At 42.9% G+C, this 14,227-nt stretch overlaps 1 protein-coding gene across 1 annotated transcript in view; it reads right to left on the bottom strand.

The window, feature by feature from the left end:
• Positions 1-10,527: 10,527 nt before the first annotated feature.
• Positions 10,528-14,227, bottom strand: part of ABCC2 (ATP-binding cassette, sub-family C (CFTR/MRP), member 2) — a 59,391-nt gene continuing 55,691 nt past the window's right edge. Inside the window, exons 31-32 of the mRNA XM_011977381.1 lie at positions 11,544-11,738; positions 10,528-10,839 (exon numbers count right to left, since the gene is read on the bottom strand). Of these exons, the coding sequence (XP_011832771.1) occupies positions 10,710-10,839; positions 11,544-11,738 (325 nt within the window). The 3' untranslated portion in view covers positions 10,528-10,709. The remainder of the gene's footprint in view (positions 10,840-11,543; positions 11,739-14,227) is intronic.

Here is a 14,227-nt window from a genome sequence, read left to right as displayed (position 1 = left end):
ATAGTTTACAACAGTCTATTCTATATTTCAAAATAGCTCAAAGAATGTGGAGAAAAGGGAAGCCTTGTACACTGTTGGTGAGAATGTAAATTAGTGAAGCCACTATAGAAAACACAATATGTGGGTTCCTCAAAAAATTAAAAATAAGACCACATGATCCAGCAATCCCACTGCTGGGATTCCAGAGGAAATGAGCTCTGTGTTGAGGTATCTGCGCGCCTATGTCCATAGCAACATTATTTGCAAGAGCCAAGATACGGAATCAACCTGTGTCCTTCAACAGATGAATGGACAAAGAAATTGTGGTTCATATACGCAATGGGATACTCTTCAGACTTAAAAAGGAAGAAGTCTTATCATTTGCAACAACTTAGATGAACCTGGAGGACATCTTGTTAATTAAAATAAGCCAGGCAGGGCGGCTTATGCCTGTAATCCTAGCACTTTGGGATGGCTTGAGCCCAGAAGTTCGACAAGACTGGGCAATATGGTGAAACTCCGTCTTTACAAAAAAAACCCACAAGAATTAGCTGGGCATACCGGTGTAAGCCGATAGTCCCAGCTGCTTGGGAAGCTGAGGTGGGAGGATCGGCTAAGCCCCAGGGGCGGAGGCTGCAGGGAACCGTGATTGCGCCGCTGCACTCTAGTCTTGGGTTAGAGAGACCCTATCTAAAAAAAAAAAAAAAAAAAAAAAAAAAAAAAAAGCCAGGCACAGAAAGACAAATCATGTGACATCACATATGTGTAATCTAAAAACGATCTCACAGAAGCAGAATAGAATGGTGGTTACAATGCATTGGGGGAGTGAGGTAGGGGTTGGTAAATGCTGGTCAGAGAATTTAAAATTTCAGTTAGGAGTAAGTTCAAGACACTTATCAAACAATATGGCAACTACAGTTAATGTATCATATTGAATAATCATGAGTTTTTTTTGTTTTGTTTTAAAGACATAGTTTCGCTCTGTGACCCAGGCTGGAGTGCAATAGTGCAATCTCAGCTCACTGCAACGTCCGCCCTCCAGGTTCAAGGGATTCTCCTGCCTCGGCATCCCAAATAGCTGGGACTACAGGCATGCACCACCATGCCTGGCTAATTTTTTTGCATTTTTAGTAGAGGCGGGGTTTTGCCACATTAACCAGGGTGATGTTGAACTCCGACTTCAAGTGATCCACCTGCCTCGGCCTCCCAAAGTGCTGGGATTACAGGTGTGAGCCACCACGCCTGGCCTAAAAATTGCTATGGGATTTTTAAGTGTTCTCATTACAAAAAAATGGGAAGCATATGGGGTGTGCTTATGTTAATTAGCTCAATTTAGCCGTTTTACAACATGCATATTTTAAAACACATACACAAATATGTACATTTTTTGGTCAATTAAAAAAGAAGGCTACAACATTGTCTGACACAAACAATACATTGGAGAGGTTTGAGGTCCAAATCAAGGAATTTCAGTTTGAGGAGTCAGGTAATAAACTCCCGTAGGTTTTTAAGGGGATGGCCTGTTTTAAGAAAACTAAAGAGCGGCCAGGTGCGGTGGCTCACGTCTGTAATCCCAGCACTTTGAGAGGCCGAGGTGGGCAGATCACGGAGGCAGGAGATCAAGACCAGCCTGGCTAACACGGTGAAACCCTGTCTCTACTAAAAATACAAAAAATTAGCTGGGTGTGGTGGCGGCGGAACTTGTAGTGAGCTAAATAGCAACAGGCTGCTGTGGAGGGAGAACAGACCAAAGGCAGGAAAAGCCAATGAATGGGGAAAATAAACCAACTGATTCGGGCATTAGATTGAGAATGGGAAAAAATCAGCATCTATCAAAAATATGAAATTGAATAATGGAATCACGGTCAAAAGGGAGATAACTGGGATGGGAGCAAGTTTGTAAGATGAGTCTTTGTGTAACTTTAAATATAAGGATTCCACAGTACTGCCAAATCTATGTAGTTACTTCATCTCAAATCATTTTTGATAATTAAAAAAAAAAAAAAAGATGAGTTTTGTTTTAAATACCAGATGACTTCTAGGCTCTTCCTCCTTAAAACGTGACCTGCAGAGCCAGCCACAGTGGCTCAAGCCCTTAATCCCAGCTGCTTGGGAGGCTGAGGCAGGAGTATCCCCTTCAGCCCAGGAGTTTGAGGCTGCAGTGAGCTATGATGGCACTACTGCATCCCAGCCTGGGCAACAGCAAGAACCCACCATTTTTTTTTTTTTTGAGACAGACTTTCACTCTTGGTGCCCAGGCTGGAGTGCAATGGTGTAATCTCCGCTTGCTGCAACCTCTGCCTCCCTGGTTCAAGCGATTCTCCTGCCTCAGCCTCCCAAGTAGCTGAGATTACAGGCATGCGCCACCATGCCTGGCTAATTTTGTATTTTTAGTAGAGACAGGGTTTCTCCGTGTTGGTCAGGCTGGTCTCGAACTCCCAACCTCAGGTGATCTGCCTGCCTCGGCCTCCCAAAATGCTGGGATTACAGGTGTGAGCCACCACGCCCGGCCCTACCCAAGCCCCCTCCCCCCCCCACTTAAAAAAAAAAAAAGTGGTCTCCAGGCCAGCAGCATTGCCATTGCCACCACCTGTGAGCCCGCTGGGCCTGCAGGGGCCACCTCCGCAGCGTTACTGAATCAGTCTAGTTGAACAAGATCCTCAGGTGACTTGTGTGCACATTAAGGTTTGAGAAGCACCTGTTGTTAGACAAGTTTTTAAAGTGGAACTTTTTACTGTCAGAAAAGCAGGATTTACAAAAACCAAGGAAGGAGAGGGTGTCAGATGTTTCAGACACTCTAGGAGGAAATGGCAAAGAAAATTCTCAAATCCAGCTTGCTGGCTTACCTCCCGATGTTCCTCCCCTTCTGTCTGGAAGTAGTTCAGTTGTGCTTTCATCCACGAGTCCCACGACAGGGACTGATGGTGGGAACCTATCACGTGTAAACATAGATATGGGGCCTCCTCTGATTATTGTGTGTAGATACCCGTTCCTGTCAGGTTACTGTGAGAATCCAGTGAGATGATGTTCACAAACTTTCATGAAATGTGAGCTCCAGAGGAGCTCAGTTTCAATAAGGATTGAATTTTGTGTCACCCCGTTTTAATTGTGAAGCTTGGATTCTGTTGATGAGGGTGTTAGTTCAGGCTCAGAAGTACAAACGGGCCTTAGAAGAAAACAGTTGCACTCTGAACTGTTTCATTTGCAGAACTTTATGCCTGAGGACCGAGAAACCTCCAGCTTTAAATACTTCATGCTAAATGCCCTCTCTGGTCACCACATAACTCACGGGGCGTTCAACTCCCGCCTGTTGGTACGTGATGCTGCTAAAGTCTTCACAGTTGGCCTTTGCCGTGTGTGGCAGAACAGCCAGTGCTGCAGAGCAGGGCAGCGGACTCCGATCTGGCTGAGCCCCTGGCTCATTCCCCACAGCCGGCTAGAGCTTCGCGGCAATTGTTAGTGCAGATCAGCATTAGTATTTTACATATGTCAAGAAGGGAGTTTTCCACAAGTCGCAGATTTTGCAAGCTACATAGGGATACCTATGCCTTAACACTCAAGAGATGACCCTCAAGGAGGGAGGGGCAGAATGAGTGCCTTCCCAGCGATAGGCTGTGGGGTGGTGGTGGAAGGGAGCAAGCCTCTGGTTAGAGTCTCAGCAATGTATTCGTTTAGGAAACATTTCCGGGGAGCAGGCAGGTGGGTGAGACCCTGCCGCCACCCTGACAGGCCTGTAGACGGAGCAGGACTACGGCACAGAGCAATGCCTGTGGACCGCCACACCTTGGCGTCTAACCCAAGCATTTCCCACAGCAACCACCCCAGAGGTTCAGAATTAGGGAAGCTGAGAGTGAGAAATTCTCAATTCGCCGTCGTCAAAATCAACAGGACTCACTTTGACAACAGTCCTCATACAGCTTTCAGTTGAGATCAAGAAAATACCTGCAACTCTGTTCAAACTGATTAAGATTTTTGCAATTTGATAGAAGGGATGCCAGGCATGAGTATTGCAACCAACTTTTAGCTGGACTTAAAAGGCAGCATGACCCTCTACATATTCAAACTACGGTGAGATTTAATGAAGAAGATCCATGAATTGTCATTAAACTGACTTTAGTTGAAGAACTGTGGCAGTTTTATCAGAGCTACTTGGGCTTACTTTTATTAGTTCCTATCGCTATAACAAGTTCCCACAAATTTAGTGCCTTAAAACAAATTTATCTCAGCATTCTGGAGGTCAGAATTTCAAAATTAGTCTCACCAGGCTAAAGTCAAGGTGTTGGCAGGGCTGGTCCCTCACGGAGTCTCCAGGGGAGGATTCCTTTCCTTACCTTTTCCGACTCCTAGGGTCTACATACCCTGGCTTGTGGCCACTCCCTCCGTCCTCAAAGCCAGCAGCGTGGCACCTTCGACTGTCTCTCTCCATCGTCATCACAGCACTCTCTCACGCCAGCTGTCCTGCCTCCTTTATAAGAATGCTGTGTTTACATTGAGCCCACCTGGCCAGTCCACGGTGCTCTCCCCATCTGAAGATCCTTAACTTAATCACATCAGTTAAAGTCCTTTTTTCCAGGGAAGGTGGGATATTCACAGGCTTTGAGGATTAGGATGTGGACATCTTTGAGGACCGTTATTCTATCACAGGTATGAAGCCACATGACATTTTAAAGGCAAATAGTCTTTTTTTTTTTTTTTTGAGATGGAGTTGTGCTCTTGTTGCCCAGGCTGGAGTGCAATGGCACAATCTTGGCTCACCACAGCCTCCGCCTCCTAGGTACGAGTGAGTCTCCTGCCTCAGCCTCCCGAGTAGCTGGAATTATAGGCATGCACCACCATGCCTGGCTAATTTTTTGTATTTTTAGTAGAGACGGGGTTTCTCCATTGGTCAGGCTGATCTCAAACTCCCAGCCTTAGGGGATCCGCCCACCTCAGCCTCCCAAAGTGTTGGGATTACAGGCGTGAGCCACCACGCCCAGCCGGCAAATAGTCTTTTTGAGCATGGAGTCATGACCCAGTCCAGGCTACACTGGTGGCTCTAGAGCAGTGGTCAGCAAACCTGTTCTTAAAGGGCTAGATAGTAAATATTTTAAGCTTTGTGGGCCAAATCCTCAACTCTGTATTGTAACATGAAAGCAGGCATAGATAACAAAGAAACAAAGGAGCATGGATGTGTTCCAGTAAAACTTTATTTGCAAAAACAGGTAGCAGGGCAAATTTGGCCCTAGAGTCATACCCCTACTCTAGGTCCAACTAAAATAAAAGAATTCTGTTCAACCTTAACATTGGAGTCAAGTATGCAGAGAACTTAGACTGTTGGATTAAGGACAATGAAAAGCTGGCCAAAGAGTAATTGGTTTACAGATTGGACCTAATAATCATGTCAACCAGGCAAATATTTATTATACCAGAAGCTACCTTTGTGTTACCAGAATGCAAACCCTGACAAACCAGACCACAAGTTACCTGCAGATAAGCACTACAAAAGAAGCCAGCCAGGCAAAGATACTGTTTAGCACCAGGTGTCAGGAGCAATACCTGTGACCAGAGCTAATAGAACAACCAGTGCTATCCACAATCTCCTGACAACCAAGTTGTTTTCCAGAGAAGAAGGAATGTCTATAGCAAGCTTGTCCAACCCATGGCCTGTGGGCCGCATGTGGCCCATGGCTTTCAATGTGGCCCACTACAAATTTCTAAACTTTCTTAAAACATAATCAGATTTTTTTTGCGATTTTTTTTTTTTAAAGCTTATCAGCTATCATTAGTGTTAGTGTATTTTATATGTGGCCCAAGACAATTCTTCTTCCCATGTGGCCCAGGGAGGTCAAAAGATTGGACAGCCCTTGTCTACAGGCTTGAGCAGCAAGTAATTGCCCCAAAGATGGCTGTCGAGGAACAGGGCAGATGGATCTGAAATCCGTGATAGTGTTTGTCAGGCATAATCGCCAGATGGAAATCATGTGAGAACCAAGAGGATTAACCAAGAGATTACCAATATGGTGACCAAGGCCTTGATTGTTAGAATTGAAGAAGGAGCTCTATTCTAGTCCATTTTCAAAATTCAGTAAGAACCGAACTAGCCTAGCTTTTCTTCTCTTCCAAAAACTCTATTTTTATGTTCATTTACCTTAAAGAAACACTGCCATACATACATTCCCAGTTCGGTCTTGAACTCCTGAGCTCAAATGCTCCTCCTGCCTAGGCCTCCCAAAGTGTTGGGTTTACAGGTGTGAGCCCCTGCACCTGGCCATTTTCTCCTTTTTTCTACCTTTTCCACAAATAGTTGCTTTTTATATTGTAACAGTTAAATTCTATAGCATAACTACTTGCATTTGAAATTAAAAGGACTATGACAATGGAGTGCTTTTTACAGCCAATTGTTTTATACATTTTTACAATCTTTTACGTATGATATTTTCTTTCTTTCTTTCTTTCTTTTTTTGGAGACAGAGTCCCACTCTGTCACCCAGGCTGGAATGGAGTGGTGTGATCTCAGCTCACTGTAGCCTCAACCTCCTGGGCTCAAGGGATCCTTCCACCTCAGCCTCCTGAGCAGCTGGGACTACAGGCACGCACCACTACACCTAGTTAACTTTCTGTATTTTTTTTTTTTTTTGTAGAGACGGCGGGGGGTCTTACCTTATTGCTCAGGCTGGTCTCGAACTCCTGGGCTCAAGTGTTCTGGCCTGCCTAGGTCTCGCAAAGTGTGCTGGAATTGCAGGTGTGAGTCACTGTGCCTGGCCTACTTATGGTATTTTCGAACAATATGAAACCTTTCAAAAAACCAGTCTAGTGTCTAGTCCATGTGGAAGACCAAACTCAGAGTAGAATATAGTATTTGCTAACTAAATCCAAGTTGCAGGAGCTTAGAGATTTAAATATCAAGGTTTGTACAATATTGTTTGCTAATTCTAAAATAAATTCATGATCAGTATGCATTTGTGGTTAAATGTATTCTCATTCTATTATATAAACAGATTTATTCTGAGGATGTTTCCAAAAGTGCTTATGCAAAATTATTCTGCCAGAAATGTAGGCCTGATGGTTTATTCTTACAGGTTTATTCTTTATATTTTTATAGACTTATTCTTCCTGTTTGTGCCAATGTATCAATCTAAAATTAGTTTGTTTTCTTTCAGTCTGTTTATTGCTTCTGAAAAAGGGGACGCTGCTCAGCTGGTGTTGGTGTTGGGCTTGACGACACTGTTTCTGTGAATGTTGAAAAACTACAAACTAAAATCAATGTGGCTGCTTGTGAGAAAGAACTGCTGCTGCAGAGAAACTGTTAGAGTGGTGCTGATAGCAACAGAAACAACGGGAAGGAGCTCGTTTTCTTCCTCATCCGGCCTGCGTCCAGTGTCCCTCCAGCACCTCCTATTGTCAGAACTTAATAGGAATAGTTGGCAAAGCAGAAATGAGATTTCTAAGTCCCAGCGTCACAGAGCAAAATCTAAAAGGGTAGATTTGAAACTGAAAGACAGTAGCTTAACAATGGCATAGGCCCCTTTACTTCTGAAACACTATGATTCCATGCACCCAGAAGAATTGGGAAAGGCACATAAAGCGCCCGAAAGATCAGTGAAAAATGGTGAAGATATGGTGGAATTTGGGAATGTGTAGTTTTAGGTAGTTATCTAAAATTGTCCCTGAAATTGGTAAGTGAAATAAAGCTTGTGAAGGGATATTAATTAGGACACAATGGAAAGTAATCTTTATTTAGTTTATATTAGATAACTTTTTTTTTTTTTGAGATGGAGTCTTGCTCTGTCCCTCAGGCTAGAGTACAATGGCGCGATCCTGGCTCACTACAACCTCCGCCTCCTGGGTTCAAGCGATTCTCCTGCCTCAGCCTCCCGAGCAGCTGTGATTACAGGCATGTGCCACCATGCTTGGCTAATTTTTGTATTTTTAGTATAGACGGGGTTTCACCATGTTGGCCAGGCTGGTCTCGAACTCCTGACCTCAGGTGATCCACCCACTGCAGCGTCCCAAAGTGCTGGGGTTACAGGTATGAGCCACAGCGCCTGTCCTAGATAGCTTTTTAAAAATTTTTGGCACAGTGTCAGACATTTACTGGAAGCTAAGTAAATAAGTGATGGTTGGTAATCTTCAAAGTTCTCTGGTTATAACTATACCGACATCAACTGGACCATTTTGTTTGAGAAACAAATTGAGAAAGTATCAAGTTTCTCCTTTAGTTTCACTTTTATCGTTGGTGCTTTACCAAGCTTGCATTTCTCTGGCTTCTACAGTCAGCATAAATAGTTCCTTTGTTTTCCAAAGTTCCTCCTGCTCCTCTAAATGCTCTATATCTAAAAACTCATTTAAGAAACAAGTTGGAAAGTTTGCGTGTATGGAATGTGCTTTCAAAATAAACACTAAAAAAAAAAATAAAAAATTTTTAAAACACCACTAAAAAAAAAGAAAAAAGTAGTTTTTTGAAATTCTAATGATTAGAAAGAATAGATGGTGAAAACAGTAGTTAGCTATCTAGCAGTGAAATAGTTGAGAAAAAGAGATAAGGGAAGTGATGATGATGATGATGATGATATTGGATTAAAAGAGCAATAGAGACTGGAACAATCAGGAAAAAAGAACAAAGGTCACTAGCAGAAATAAAGGACATGACTTAGCTCTTACAGAGCTTTACAGGTATTGTATTGTATTAATCTTAAAATGCTATTTTTTTTCCACAAATAGGATGCATTTTACAAACAATGCATGCCAAAGTTTAATTGGCAGTATCCTTTCTTCGCGGTATAGAAAATAATAGGTATTTTATAATCACTGGCATCTTAAATTAATATATACTAATCTGCAATTTACAGGAGCTACATTTCATGTACATAAGCAAGTATAGATCTGAAAAGCTAGCTGTAAAAAATAGCCAATGATTATAGAATATTCACAATGTACTATATCTAGTTTGCAGAATTAAGGAGGGGATTCTCCATGAACAGTGCCCCCCCAGCCAACACTTCAATATTTATACAACTTTGTCGATCACCATCCACGCTGTGATTCAAAATCTATTTCACAGGGCTATGTGTAGGAGGCACACAAGTTTTTCATACAAATGAGACAATTTTTGTGTGTGTGTGAACGGGGGGGCTATTACTGTTTTGGGAAAACAGATGTAACCCCTAACTATTCAGGGCAAGCCAGAGGTATGCTTACACTAGCTATTTGCCCTGCATTTCAGAAGTTTAATGCTAAGCACCTCACTAAACAGACAGTGAAATGCTGAATAAATCAAAATCTTTATCACTACATCACTGAAATGGAGGTAAGGAATATGAAGAACCCAGAGGAATCTGACACAAAGGCCCTAGGAGGTGAGGAAGGCCCCAAACTTAGGCTGGCTTCGGAAATCTCCTGCCCAGAAGATCTTAAACTCTCACTTTGTTGATAATGTAGGATGCCAAGGCAAGAGGTAAAGTCAAGGTCTGCTACAGTGCAGACTAAAACCTTCTGATGAACCTGTGTCATGAAAGGGTTATACCTGCAACGTACAGGTAAAGAGGCCTAGATCCTGCCATGCAGAATACAGGAGTCAAAATCAACAACAAAACCCCACACCTATCTCCAACCTGTCACTCTCCCTCGAGAATTTGTAAATCACAAGCTGGCTCTTATACAGGATTGTGGTCTGAAGTTGCACGGTGGTTTGAAACCCCTTAGTGAAGAATTTCATTCAAAGAGGTTCTGGGTAATGCCCCAGGCAACAGGCTAATGCATTCCCAATTCCCTCAGGAAGAACTCACAGTCAACTTAGGCCCCAAAGAATGTCCACAAAGTTTTAAGGAGAACAAGCTTATAATAAAAATGCACAAGACATACAAGGAAATAAAATACCATGAGTAAAAACCAACAGAAACAACAGATAAAGAATCCAGACATTGGAATTATCAGACACAATATTTAAAAAATGATTGGAAATGCAAATCAGAAACATGAAAATATATTCATCCCCAATAGATACCAGGGAAATGCAAATGAAATTCTCAGTGATACATCAATTCATATTCATCAGATTGACAGCAATGTTTTCAGTTGGCATTACCAGTTTGGCACCAGCTAGTTAGTGCATGTAAACATGTGCATACCCTCCATTCCTAGGGTATACCCTAGAGAAACTCTTACATATGTGCCAGGCGATGTAGACCAGAATGTCCATAGTAGTATTGTTTATAATTTAAAAAAACCTGAGAATAATGCTAATGATCCCCAATGTTAAAACTGATACATTGTGCTGTATTCATACAATGCCAGCTTATAGAGCAGTGAAAAAAAATAACGCACCTATTTGCATCACCATGGATGAATCTCACATACAATATTGAACAAAAGAATCAAGTCATAGAAGATGTATGCAGTGTGAGTCAGTCCACTTACATAAGTAAAAAAGGGTATACGTTGTTTAAAGACACATACCAAGGTGATAAACGGAAATGAAAGGCAAGGGAATAATCATGAAATTCAGGACAGTGGTTGTCCCTGGGAGAGGTGGGTAGCAAGGAAGTACGATCGAGGTAGACAATCGAGGGGTTTCTCAACTACCTGGTGATATTTATTTTCTTAACCTGGGTAGTAGGTTCATGGATGTTCACTTATCCTTTTTTAAAACGTACATTTTATACATACTTTTGTATGTATTCTGTATTTTACAAAAAATAAAATTAAATAAGAAATTATTCTTATAGTCCTTTTCTAACCCGTGGAGCCTTCTGCTAGAATTCTGTGCTGTTCACATTCTCAATGCCAGCTTCCTTAGCCATAAAGTAAAAGGGTCCAGGGGTTTGTAGCAGTTCTTCAGGGCTGCCGTACTCTACAATCTTCCCATTGTCTAGGACCATTACCCTGAAACAAGGAAGAAAGAAAGAAAAGTCTTAGAAAGCAGCATCTCAAGTCTAGGCATTTATAAGAATAACCAGGACTAAGTTGTGGTATAGTCAGACAAGGTTACAAAGCCCTGAAAATCAATGAGCCACAGCTACGCACATCAACATGGATTAATTCTGCAAATAATATTGAACAAAAGAATCAAGTAATATAAGAATACAGGCAGTATGAGTCCATTTATATGAGTTTTTTTAAAAAGTACACATTGTTTAAGGATAGATTGGTTTACAAAGGGTGCCTATCATCTCCAAACAGCTTTCTAAGATTACTGACTTTGATTGTAATATGACACAGCTGGAAGGAATAGAAAGCGTCTAGCTATTTCACAGAGCAGCAGCTGAGGCTCAGGACAGTTGGGAAGGTCTACGGTCAACATCTGCCTCTCACCGCTTGAGCTGCCACCTCCCCATACCCAGTTAATTGTTACAACACACAGTTTCCTATTTTACCCTCAAGATATGAATAGTTCCCTTAACCTTGTTCGCTTTCACTCGCTTGATGTAAAATTTTGGCCAGATTACTTGACATCTCTAAGTCTCAGTTTCCTCATCAGTAATATGGTGGTGGTTAAGCCTTCTGCCATTAGGTGTTTCCCGGCAGACACTGTTACTGTAGAGCAAGGGTTAAGCCATCTGTGTCAAGCCCTGTCCCCCCACACTCACTTGTCACTGTCCATGATGGTGTGCAGCCTGTGGGCGATGGTGATCACTGTGCAGTGGGCGAACTCGTTTTGGATGGTCGTCTGAATGAGGTTGTCTGTCTCCAGATCCACCGCAGCAGTGGCCTCATCCAGGACCAGGATCTTGGATTTCCGAAGCAGAGCCCTGCCCAGGCACAGCAGCTGCCTCTGGCCTATGCTGCAGCCAATAGAAGCAGCTATGCGTTAGCTCCTAAGGACCAAGGAAAGACGCAGGGCAGGGGACCATTTTCATGTTCCAGATGAGACTTTCAAAACCCCCACTCCAAAATTGCCCTGGAATGTTTGGGCCTCTTCAACAAGCCGTACGTTGCTATTGTGAGCATCGTTTTTCAAACTTCCCCGATTGAAGACCCACCCCAAGTACTTAATTAAAAAGTCATATTTCTGGGCCCCTGCTTTACTCAATCAGAATGGGGAGGAGCCTAGGAACGTGCCTTTTTACTAAGCACCCCAGACCATTTTTATGCTTAAACAAGTTTGGATAACACTGGCCCAGGAACAATGCTTTGCATTTGGTTGCCGTGATATCAACATTTCCAAAACAACATGAATGTCACCAAGTTTACTTTAGCAGTATTTGACCTGAAACCATTAATATAGGGAGGAACTACACTAGAATGCCCCAGTGGCATTTCTTTGTGGCCTTAGCAAATCCATTTATTATTTTAATGTGTAATTCTAATCTCAAGGCTAATTATTTGTTCAAAGCCTTCTGCCTTGATTAGAGATGAAGCTATCTAATGAACGTGATGTCTTGGTGTGAGATGCAATGTATGTGGAATTCAAATATGCTTGTAAAATGCAAATGGCTTTAATTTGCTAAAAGCCTGTAATGAAGGCTGGACCTCTTACTTACATAAAGAAGCTTTGGGAAATGATGTGAAGGAAATATTCAGGAATTTGCTAATTGCTCTTTCCTGCTGTGGCCATTAGGGAACATATTAAACAGGGGGTGGCTAAAGTTCTGTAATTCTCTGTAAGAAAATTTCTGCAGGAGATGAACTTCCAGTTTCCCTCCCGTAATGTAAGATCAGAGACACTGAAAAACTATTTACTTAGCTTGTACCAAACTCCTGCCTGGCCCCAAGTGTCATGTATACTTTGGACTTCAGAGTAACAGACTCTGTTGCTGGGGCGCCACTTTGGCTTTCAGCTGCTCTCGCCCAGCTGAACTTGCCTATCATTCAACAGAGAAATGTAAGTTTTAGTCCCCCGGTCCAGGTTTGAAACTCAGGTCTGAAATCAAGGCATTGGTAATACCATTTAAGCATCTCTCAGCTTGGACAGGAGAAAGATGGCATGATTTTTGTTTTTACAAACCAGAAATGTCAAGGCCTCCCATTGCACCCTATCATAGCATCCCACATGTCCCCTCTGTAGCACAGACTGTACTGGCATTTACTGTCACACGTCTGTCTTCATCATGCTGTTAAGTGCTAGGAAGTCAGGGTTGTGTCTCTCTTTGCCTCTGTATTTTCAGTACCTGGTACATAGTAGGTGTTATTACTGTTTTGTTTTGTTTTGAGACGGAGTTTTGCTCTTGTCACCCAGGCTGGAGGGCAATGGCGCAATCTCAGCTCACTGCAACCTCTGCCTCCCGGGTTCAAGCAATTCTCCTGCCTCAGCCTCCCAAGGGATTACAGGCATGCGCCACCTTGCCCAGCTAATTTTGTATTTTTAGTAGAGATGGGGTGTCTCCATGTTGGTCAGGCTGGTCTCAAACTCCCGACATCAGGTGATTCGCCTGCGTCGGCCTCCCAAAGTGCTGGGATTACAGGCATGAGCCACGCGCCTGGCCGGTGTTACTACATTTTTGCTGACTGAATGTTTGAATGATCTTTTACACTGGCCTAAAGACCTACTTGAGTCCTGCTAGTTGCTAGACCTGTTGTGGAGTGGAGGGAAAGTTACCTGCGATGCTCTCTACCAGGGCGTGTTCCCTGGGGCTACACACTGAAATCACCTGGGTCCCCGATTCGATTGGTCTGGGCTACAGTTTAGGCATTGGGAGTTTTAAAGCTTCCTGGGTGATTTTAGCTTGCAGCCTAGTTAATCACAAAACTCTAGGCAGTGCTTCTCAAGTGTAATGTGCACACAAATCACCTGGGAATCTTGCTAAAATGCAGATTCTGGTGAGTAGGTCTACACCCTGAGATTCTGCATGTGCAACAAGCTCCCAGGTGAAGCCAGAGCGGCTGGTCCATAAATCAATTACTGAGCCGTCCCTTCCTTCCTGAGCTTCAACTTGCAAATGGCCTATTCCCTGCCAACACCACTGAGGCACCTGGGACAGGAGCAAGACCTGTCCATGAGTAGTGGGCTTTGGCTGAGGGCAGAACTTCAGTGTATGGAAGGAAAAACAAAAATGTTACAGGAAAAATGCCAGGTCAACTTATTAATGGACAAACATACAGCGAAGGCCAGAAGTGAACTGTCAGCTATGTAAAAATGTTTTGGAAACGTAAAAATAACTGAAAGCCAAGAGAGTCTTTTGTTGATTTCAGGTGTTTCAGCAGTGCCTAAGGACTTTACAGATGTCACGTTCCCTGTCATCCGCATGCTCTTTAGATCAGTGGTTTTTAAACTGGGATGCGCTTAACAGCCTTGTGGGAATCCTTTAAAACTCCCCAAGTCCAGTCTAACCTC

The sequence above is a fragment of the Mandrillus leucophaeus genome, unplaced genomic scaffold (assembly GCF_000951045.1).
Source record: "Mandrillus leucophaeus isolate KB7577 unplaced genomic scaffold, Mleu.le_1.0 Scaffold18, whole genome shotgun sequence".
Taxonomy (NCBI): domain Eukaryota; kingdom Metazoa; phylum Chordata; class Mammalia; order Primates; family Cercopithecidae; genus Mandrillus; species Mandrillus leucophaeus.
Note: the sequence above shows the minus strand (reverse complement) of the source record. Positions and strands in the feature narration are given on the sequence as shown.